General features: G+C 41.8%; 1 protein-coding gene across 3 annotated transcripts in view; it reads left to right on the top strand.

Moving 5' to 3' along the window:
• Nucleotides 1–10,000, top strand: part of ptprna (protein tyrosine phosphatase receptor type Na) — a 17,060-nt gene that overhangs the window by 4,849 nt on the left and 2,211 nt on the right. For 2 of the 3 annotated variants that reach the window (XR_015102345.1, XM_086124403.1), the window contains exons 3-22: nt 572–682; nt 1,183–1,288; nt 1,434–1,566; nt 1,833–2,028; nt 2,111–2,260; nt 2,380–2,508; nt 2,884–2,918; nt 3,151–3,413; nt 3,961–4,047; nt 4,176–4,255; nt 4,398–4,462; nt 5,727–5,936; nt 6,800–7,060; nt 7,142–7,289; nt 7,418–7,491; nt 7,771–7,848; nt 8,092–8,211; nt 8,510–8,676; nt 9,422–9,475; nt 9,773–9,837. Coding sequence is in view for 2 of the 3 variants with exons in the window: in XM_086124403.1 (XP_085980529.1) it covers nt 572–682; nt 1,183–1,288; nt 1,434–1,566; nt 1,833–2,028; nt 2,111–2,260; nt 2,380–2,508; nt 2,884–2,918; nt 3,151–3,413; nt 3,961–4,047; nt 4,176–4,255; nt 4,398–4,462; nt 5,727–5,936; nt 6,800–7,060; nt 7,142–7,289; nt 7,418–7,491; nt 7,771–7,848; nt 8,092–8,211; nt 8,510–8,676; nt 9,422–9,475; nt 9,773–9,837 (2,532 nt within the window). In the remaining variant the exon portion in view is untranslated. The remainder of the gene's footprint in view (nt 1–571; nt 683–1,182; nt 1,289–1,433; nt 1,567–1,832; nt 2,029–2,110; nt 2,261–2,379; nt 2,509–2,883; nt 2,919–3,150; nt 3,414–3,960; nt 4,048–4,175; nt 4,256–4,397; nt 4,463–5,726; nt 5,937–6,799; nt 7,061–7,141; nt 7,290–7,417; nt 7,492–7,770; nt 7,849–8,091; nt 8,212–8,509; nt 8,677–9,421; nt 9,476–9,772; nt 9,838–10,000) is intronic. The other variant, XM_086124404.1, reaches the window with a different exon arrangement.

Below are 10,000 nucleotides of genomic sequence, written 5' to 3'. Positions count from 1 at the left end.
AGTGAGTCATCGCTGCGCCACAAAAATGTCCTCTTGGTTTTGGTCCTTCTCACACATTGCAGTCTGAAAGTTACTTTTTTTCACTATATAATAGTATTTTTCATTATAACTCACCAGGACATACTGTAGATTTAAAAATGAAGAATTATGTCGGTATAAATCACATAGATAAATGATCAAGTCAGTAGTCAGTCCAGTCGTGTTGTTGCCATTAGGCTGCCTGCAGGTAAGTAGAAAGTGTTCACGAGGACGATTGGTGACAGTGAAAGGCCAGTGTTGAGTGTTCTGCGGCAATCAGGATAAAATGTGTGGGCTGTACTTCAATCGTATGACTCGGTTAAGTGCTACTGTGGCCACACGGGATAGAAAGGTAGCATCAGCAAAACTTTGCATATTTCATACTCGAAGTCCAAGGCAGTATGCTTGCAGGGATTGAGAGGATGTTCAGTTTCAATGAATATCGACAATTCATTTTTTTTCTTCTTTTTTTTTTTTACTTATACTGTGATACAGGCTGGTGTTTTTGTCAGTGCACTGTAAATTCTGATGAATGTATGTGTATGTTCAACAGATGGCCTGTTTGGTCAGTGTCGCGGTTCTAAGCAGGACCGGGTCCAGTTCCAAGTGACAGTTCCTGTCCTGAAGAGAATGCAGGAAGTCCTTAAACAGCTTATGCTGCAGGGTGTGTTTGTGACACTTTCTAACTGTAGAGGCAGCCCTTCCGTTTCATTAAAAAAATAAATCTTACAGTACTTGAACTCATTCACTCCCAAAGACGTATTTAGATGTCTTTTCAGACGCCACACATTTAATCCCAGCTTCTCATTTTATATTGACTGTACTTGAAAAGGGCCTGATAGGGTCTGAAATGGCCATTTTCAGACCCTATCGGGTCAACATAAAATGAGGAGCTGGGATTAAATGTGTGGCGTCTGAAAAGACATCTAAATACGTCTTTGGGAGTGAATGAGTTAAGTAGTAGTTTACTGAAGTGTGGAGCTATGGAATCGTGGAGCTTTCAATATTTTCACAGGCAAATAAGTTCGAACATACTTGTGAGTACGTTTGAATGTATGTGCCTATCAAAATAATATTTGTACGCCACGTTGGCAGCTCCACGCTTCCGTAGTAGCTAAACAATACATTGGTGGTCACTAAATGTCTGTACTTGCTTTGTTGTAGGTCTATCCTGGCAGGATGACATCACACAGTATATTTTATCAAAGGAACTGAAAAGAGTTCCTCACATCACCCAATCATCCAAACCAAACTCTTCTTCGCATGCTCAGTAAGTTCTCTCCAGCTGCACTCATGTTTAATGATGCACAACAAAAGTCAACGGGAGTTGTCCGGTCAAGCTCCCCCCCTCATCTTATCTGTAATCTAACATTCTGCGTCTATCCTAATTCTTTTGTTTCGGGTTTGTTCGCAAGGTCCAAACAGCATGTCTCCAAATCAGGATCTGCAGCACCTGCTGGCAACTATGCGGACTACATGATTGTTGAGCCTCCTCGGTCACCAATACAAATGCAGGGAGTCTCCATCAACCCTTATACATACCAGCAGGTTTGACTCACACGCAGACACATCTAACTGAAGGCCACAATACATTCATCATTTCTGACAGTTACTTAAGAGCCCACAAAATGTCAGAATTCTTTCAAATCCTTAAAAATAATGCACGTATGAATGGCACACAAATAGCGGGTACCTATGTAGTGCATATATAAAACCTGCGGTTGTTATTGGCTCCACAATGGACCACAATCTTCGGTTCACCACAAATCTAAAGAAAATAAACAAACTGCCAAATGTATCTTTTTCAATAACAGCACAGGCACCAAGATGAAGCGGCGAGATCTCTTATGAGGGGAGGAGATAGCTATGCCCGCCCCGCCACATGGTCGCAGGCCAATCAGAAAGAGCGAGAGCGTGACAGGCAACTCCTTCAGCAGGCATTGTCCGTCTATTTGGCTTCCGCACCATCCTCTTATCGCCACCGTGGGCCAAGCTCCTTGGCTTCTGCAGGTAAAAACATTACCGATCTTATGCATACAAATATCTAGATAGATACCTCGCAATTTGGTTTCATATCATAACATATTCTCAGGCCTGCCTTATTATGATGACTTTCAAATGGAGTTACCACTGGACTATGCAGAAGATTATACTCTAGAGGAGAGACTTGGATCTACAAACAGGCAACCGCCGCTCCAAAATAAGGCTTCTCAGGTTTACAACACCCAGTCTGGAAACAATGGTGAGGGGAAAAAAACGACACGTTTAAATGCTGATAAACTACAACTTTTAGATGATCTATTTGTGCACCACTGTAAATGCGTTGCTCTTTTGTAAAGATGATGCTCTGTGGTTTGTTAGATGGCTTGCTGCAAAAAATGTCTGGCGTCCTACAGAGGTACGGAGTCGACCCTAAAGAGCTCAGCCAGGAGCAGCTCTACAAATTAGCCCTCATACTGCAACTTCTACGAGCCCAAGACAAGACACAAGGTATTACAGTATATCTAACTAATTACCAAAGCGAATCAATCTATGAACATCAGGGAAGAAAGAAATTCCCCGGGCAGAAGTATTAGTCCTTGCACCCATTCAGGAAATAACAATGGGAGATATGAAGTTTATCTGACACTTAACAGTACAGTATAGTAGCTTCCACTCTTCTGGGAAGCGTTTGTCAAAGGTTTGAGAGTGTATCTGTCGAAACCTTCAGAACATTTGGCAGAACTAAAGGGTCGAGCACAGTCGCATTGATATATTCAGTGATTAGTCCCCACACACTGTGTGCAACCTGTTTTGCCATCCAGATACTTCAAATTTTAGTTTTGAATCAACTTTATTGGCTTTGTGTCTCTTTTCTCAACACAGATCCAAACGAGAAGGACATGGTCACTCTCAAGGAGGTATGTCACCGTCTGTAAGATGAGTCTTAAAAATGGACAGAGAGAGGGGCTAAATGAATTGGAGTTGAGTTGAGTTGACAACTCAACATAGCTGAAACATAGCTGGAACAGAAACTCTAAGAATAGTTGAATTCACTTTGATTACGGGAATGTGCTAAAGCAAAATGTTTTGTAGTATATCCAGTTGCAAAAGTCTCAACTCCAAAAACTCTCCTGTCTTTCTTCGAAATAGATTGAACTGTTAAAAACAGACACCATGCCAAGGAAGACAGATAAGCTTGCTTCTGTCCCGATTGCACCTGATGCCCCTGAAGCCCCACAACCTGTGTCAGCTGTAACCACACTTAGGATGAAGAGCACAGGGGCCCCTCCGTCAGCCTCCCAAGCCCGATCGGTTGCTCCTGAAGAAGGAGCAAGTTTGGAGAAGGAAGGAATACCACAAATTGAGGCCACAGGGGCCAAAGAGGAGTATGGCTACATTGTCACCAACCAGAGGTCAGTATGACTGTAGATCTAAAATCAGAATCTATTGCAGTGGTTCTCAAACTTTGTTTACCGAATACCACCTAAAAAAAAATTATTCCGAAAAAGTGTAGCTGTATTATATATAAGCCACTGTAACCGTTCCCAAAGATTAAATGCAACTGTATTGCACTGTATTAGAAAGTTAAATACAACTGAACTGTACTTAAAAATGTGCTGTACAACATTCCACCAGTCTCGATTGAATTTATTGATCATTTGTTTATATTTGGAACATATTCACTTTTCTATGTTGATCATTTTAACGAACACGGATGATTTTTGTTGCTCCAACTATTGCATTGTGGAATTCCACAATCATGCTTTTTTGTTTTTGTTTTTGAGTAGATTAATGAAGCAGAAATTCAAGCTATTATTGTTTTTGCCCCCCCCCCCCTCCTCAAAAAAAACAACACTGGTATGGTATTCTAAAACTATTAATTATCTGGGGTGGGGGGCAGCAGCGATGGGGGTCATTGAAATGGTGATACAATAGCACAATAAAGGTTCTCTTTTCCAGCCCTCTAAGTTGGTATGATGCTGTGAAGCTTCTGGAGCTCCTGGCTGAGAAAATACACCTGACAATCAGAAGCTTCATGAATATAAGGTGTGACTACTGTATTTGAATGTGTGTGTGTGTGTGTTGCGCAATGCATGCAAGTATATTTTAACAGTCAATACAAACAACTCGCTCTTTTGACAGTTTGTGTGCACATGTGTGTTTTGTGCCACTAGCGTGGTGGGACCGGCAGTGACATTTCGGATCCGCCAGAACGAGCACAATATGACAGCTGCAGAGGTGGCAGCGAAAGCCGGTGAGACTAGAATATCAAACATAGCCATGCAGCTTTATAGCTACGCAAGTTGTATTTTCTCACATTCAAAGTGAATCTCACCAAGCTTTCTTTTAGTCCTCTCACGGTCGACACTGATGTACTTATTTGTTTCTCACTATAGTGTCTGAAAAGAACTTTTTGGAGTCGGAGACAAGCCTGAAGATTGTACAGACTGGTGTGGGAGAGGTACAGGATATACAAGCACATGTATACAGTGCTCAACAAATACTGTATATTAGGCCGCCTTTCATAAAAAGAGAGAAAAGCCCATCCGGCATCATGATGCGCTTTAATTAATTATCTTTTTTCAAATCTCACGGAGCTCTTGAAAATTTACCACGATACTCAGAAGTCAGGAATTTCAAATACACATTTTTATACCTAAATTTGAGTTTGATCACGAACTTGAAATTAACCAAGCATCATATTTAACCAGTATAAGTTTTTATTTTTATTTTTTTTAGTTCAGAAAGGCAAGTGAATAACTACTGATTTATTGCATCAACAGCAAATATAACAAGAACAATTTTATTGTCGCATTAAAAATATACTCATCTTTCTTTTTTTTCCTTTCGACTTGTCAGTTAGAAAGGTGATTATTGTGGAAGACCTTTTACATACTGATCTAAAAGGCCAATTCAGAATCAATAAAAAAGATTTTGTAATGACCAACGCTGTCAACTGTTGTGTGTAGCAGCAACGACTGTTGAATTTTGGCGAAGAGAGCCATTTATTTTCTGCCGTTGCCCTTTGGTTTGTGCGGAACAGTGGAGTAGAACTTCACTGCATCATCCAGAGAGATGTTTTCGTCTTCTTTTTTGTTCTTACCTTTTTAATGATCTATTAAATTAAACTATTAAAGAACACATCGGTGTGACGTAGAACAGTGCTACAGCACTACAAACTACACCCACAACAATATTTATTTACATAAGATTAATACCTTTCTGGTTTATGTCGAATCACAACTTATCCATGGTAACTACTGTTGGGAAGACGGTATTTTGAATTCAGCTCAAGTATTGCCTCTCATTTGAATGTAACTAAGACATGTTCAACATTTTTCTGTCTGGTACATTTTTTCCCTCCGTACCCCACTGTGCTTGCCTGAATGTTCCTGAGTGAATGAGTGACAACATAGCTAACAGAGCAGTGCCATGCGTTGTCATGGTGCTTTGTCTCCACTCCCCGACTGTGGCGCCCAGATCCGAGGTGCTATGACAACAGGTGTCATTAACCTATTCCCCTGTTCCCACTGACTGCCTGCATGAGTCATCACCAATGATTTTTTTTCCCCCCTAAATAATGGATTATCAACAAAAGGCCATTTTAATATGAATGTCAGGTTGAAGTGCACGTACATCAGTGTGGGCGGTAGTGATGTTATAATATTGCAGATATGTACAGTGTTTAACAGAATACATTTCTGTGTTTGTGTGTATTTTTCCAGAGGACAAATGCACAGGGTCTCCCTCAGGTAACCAGGGTTTCCCAGGGCTCCAGTGGGACGGTCATCGCACTAGTTTCCATGGCAGTGGTAGGGGGTGTGTTGATGCTGGCTGTGGCCATCGCTTGCCTCAGACACTACGCTCACCAAGTGGCCAATGGCAAACTTGGTCTGGGGCCAGAGGGAGGAGCCGAAACACACTTTGATTATCAGGTGCGTAGTTTACCTTCAGACACTCTTTTACGGCTAATTTCTAATAACTAACTAACATCCTCAATATGCTGCATCATCGACTTAAATATTTGCATAACTGCATTAATTTGGGCTAATATATGTGCTCCACTGTTCAATCCTACTTAAATCCTGTATACTTTATACTGTTAAATAATGTCAATGCACAAGCCAACAAATATTTTTGGCATACAAAATATTTTTTCTCCTTCAGTAAATGCAGTTTGCGCAGGACATGGCATACTACAAGGCATTGTTGTTTTATTATGCTGTACAGTGATCCTGTCTGTTACTCAAGATCATGGTCATAAAATCTTCATAATCTGTACACATATGTTGACATACACAAATTTATGTCCCATGTCATGCATTATCCACAATGGGATTTGCGATGAGTGGAAGGGACCAATCGAATTGCAAAAATCTGCAAGTAATTGGAGCCTCTCGGATGACTTTGTGCCAGGGTTATCCCTGAACTGGTTGACATCGAATCACAGGGCGCACATTCAACTCATAAGCACTCGTTTACACCTAAAGACAATTTAGAGTCTTCAATTGACCTACCATACATGTTTTTGGAATCCGGTAGGACTAGTAAGTCAAAAATGGCAATGGTAGTGGAAAAAATATTCCTAGTAACATCCAGTCAGTTCTACGAATGCGCTCGAGTCATTCTACTCGTTGAATTGTCTTACTGGTCAGGATATATAGCATACCAGTACACGGACCGTAGCTGGCTACCAAGGATATCAAATAAATATTTTTGGTTGACAGTATTCACAAAAACTGTGGGCTGAGTTTTGCATCAGTGGTCCAACTCTTCCTTGTCTCTATCGCACATTCAGGAGTTATGTCGACAGCACATGGCATCCAAATCATCTCTGTGCCGCCAGGACTGTGCGGGTGCTGCGAGCAGTGGCATGGCAGGTTCCGCCACGAGTGCCGGCGGGCGACGGGGAACGGATACATCGCGCGTGAGCAGCGTTTCCTCCCAATTCAGCGATGGACCACAGCATAGCCCGTCCTCCACCCACAGCTCCACTCCATCCTGGAGTGAGGAGCCCGCCCAGTCAAATATGGACATCTCCACCGGTCACATGATTCTGGTATGTGAACACACCATCAGATCCAACCGCAAATAACCGTGAAAACCTCATAGTTATGTCTCGCGTCTCTCTCTCTGTCAGTCCTATATGGAGGACCACCTTCGTAACAAGGATCGCCTTCAGAAGGAGTGGGAGGCGCTTTGCTCCTACCAGGCTGACCCCAGTTCAGTGGCTGCGGCTCAAACTCCCAGCAACATGGCCAAAAACAGACAAGCGGAATCACTCCCATGTCAGTTCATCCATGTGTCCTTTCTTTCCGCCAGCACATTATAACATTAGTGACCCAAGTGGGCTTATGTGTCACTTGTCTATTTCCTTTGTTTTATTATTGAGCAGTGTCCACCTTTTTCTTCGCAGACGACCACTCGCGCGTGAAGCTGAAAAGGGAGCTGAACCCCAGAAAACAAGATTACATCAATGCCAGCTTCATTGTAAATCTTTTTTCTTTATTAAAAGTACTATATTTGTCATGAACCAATGCTTCACTCAGTTGTTAAATTGATACTGTAAATATGTAAAATAAATATTTGTCTGATTTATAATGCTGTTGTTGTTGTTGGATTTTGTTTCTGTGCTTAATATCATACAATAGAAATTATGAGTCATATTAGAATCTTTTCTAAGAGGACTATACAGTCTCTTATCAGGAGAGAATCTGCTACAGGTTCAAGCGCACTAACCCTGCCTTCTTATTCCATTTTAATCAATAGTTTGATCATGACCCGCGCCAGCCAGCGTACATCGCCACTCAGGGACCTCTGCCTCACACAGTGGCTGATTTTTGGCAGGTTAGTACATTATTGAATGCAGTTCACGCATTAGATTATTTGACGTGTACAAAATAACTTGCGTCATGGTGAATGTGAAACCTAAAGTAAAGACCACCGTCGCATGCATATGAGATGTCCGATGCCAATGTTATGTGATATGTGAGCTCAATATTTTGGGAGCTTGTTAAAAGTTTGACAACCGCCGATAGATGTTGTCATTGGATGTGTAGACAGCCATACATGTGCGTGTTTTTACTTCAGATGGTTTGGGAGAATGGCTGCACGGTGATCGTGATGATGTCCGCTCTGGCGGAGGATGGAGAGAAACAGAGCGAAAGATATTGGCCTGATGAGGGTTCGTCACTCTACCACATCTATGAGGCAAGTTTTTTTTTTGTTTGTTTGTTGATCTTTTGAAGTTTTACAGGACTTTTCATAATTCAAAAACAAAAACATGTTATGTTTCTCCCTGGTGACATACTATGGTAGTGATTAATTAGTCATAACAATGGGTACACCTGCACAATCAAGCAAGATCAAATGTTCCTTTTTTATTGTTAGAGAGACATTTTAAAGATATGGTAATTACCGTATTGTGGTTGTAGTCTGGATGCATCTTAAATAAAACCAAAAGATATAGTCCGTTTTGGTGACCTTCTGCCTCCTGTCCCCTCTATAGGTAAACCTGGTGTCAGAGCATATCTGGTGCAAGGACTTCCTGGTGCGTAGCTTCTACTTAAAGAATGTCCAGACACAAGAGACGAGAACCTTAACGCAGTTTCACCTCCTGAGCTGGCCGGTTGACGGAATCCCCACCTCAACACGGCCCCTGCTTGACTTCCGCAGGTGTGAAAGCAGGCAGACACAAAATGCGCATGAACCCTGTTTTTGCACAAACTGGAAAATAAAATATTTCCCAGTTGAGTAGACATTCACTCCCGCCTTTAGTTTTCATCTTCGACTTCAACATGGTCTAACATTACCCTTTTGTATTTTGTCTTCTCACACACCATCAATATTTACCACACAACAATCTGTCTAAAACAGTTTAGGGGAAAGATAAAACATACATTGTGTCTTAAGCGCTTCTCAGCTTCATCCTTATTGTTTCCCATTTTGTGTTCTGCCCATTCCATTCACTGCTCCTTGTCTCTCTCTCCCTCTGTCCCAGTGCACATCTAGATGTGCAGGTTTGTACTCGAACATCTCCCAGTGTCATTTTTGCGGTTTGCAGCTAGTACTCTGGCTCCAGTTGCATAGTCACAAAAATGAGCATTGGCAGGTGTGACTGGCTACTGCAAGAGGGACAGTGAATCCGGGGCTTTCTACTACTTTACCATCTCATATATCTCAACCTGTCATCCTTGACTGCATAATTCATTTCATTCCTCTTCTTGCTCTGCTTTCTAATTGCTTTTAATTCATCCTCAAGTCACAATTAACTGTGTATAATAATCCTGTGTATGCAGCCATAAATCTCCTTCTCAAAACCCTCGCTCTGTTACAATTTGTGAAAAAGGCCAGTAACGCACTCCTGTTGTGTCTTTTGCTCTATTTTCTTCTCCTATTCCCTCTCTTTGATGCTTTTCAGGAAGGTGAATAAATGCTACAGAGGTCGCTCCTGCCCTATTATTGTTCACTGCAGGTAAAAAAGTAAAATAATGAATGCACTACCTGACAAAAATATCAAAATTACAGGAAAACGAAGTATGAAAGTTTTAAACAAGAGCCACTTGCTTTTTGACCACGGTAGTCCCTGTTGTTAGTCACTTTATGACCAGCAGAATACATTGTTGAGTTAACAATTCAAACACTGTACTTTGACAGTGTTTGAATTGTTAAATTGAGTTGAAAGAGCAATTGATTTACGCAGTGCTGTACGTTGACAAAAAGTGGATGCTATGTATACGCTGACCTTTCTTTTGCTGGGCCGCAACCACAGTGACGGCACTGGCAGGACTGGCACATACATCCTCATCGACATGGTGCTGAACCGCATGGCCAAAGGTGAGTCTGCTCTGCATCCACCCACACCTACATAAAGATATTTCTGAATTGATGAATTGCGATTGGCTGGCAACCGGCCCAGGGTGTACCCTGCTTACTGCTCGAAGACAGCTGGGATAGGCTCCAGCACGCCCACAATCCTCGTGAAGATAAGCGGCTTGGG

The sequence above is a fragment of the Hippocampus guttulatus genome, chromosome 11 (genome assembly GCF_054856545.1).
Source record: "Hippocampus guttulatus isolate MCC_2025c chromosome 11, RoL_Hgut_1.0, whole genome shotgun sequence".
NCBI classification, from domain to species: Eukaryota; Metazoa; Chordata; class Actinopteri; order Syngnathiformes; family Syngnathidae; genus Hippocampus; species Hippocampus guttulatus.
Note: the sequence above shows the minus strand (reverse complement) of the source record. Positions and strands in the feature narration are given on the sequence as shown.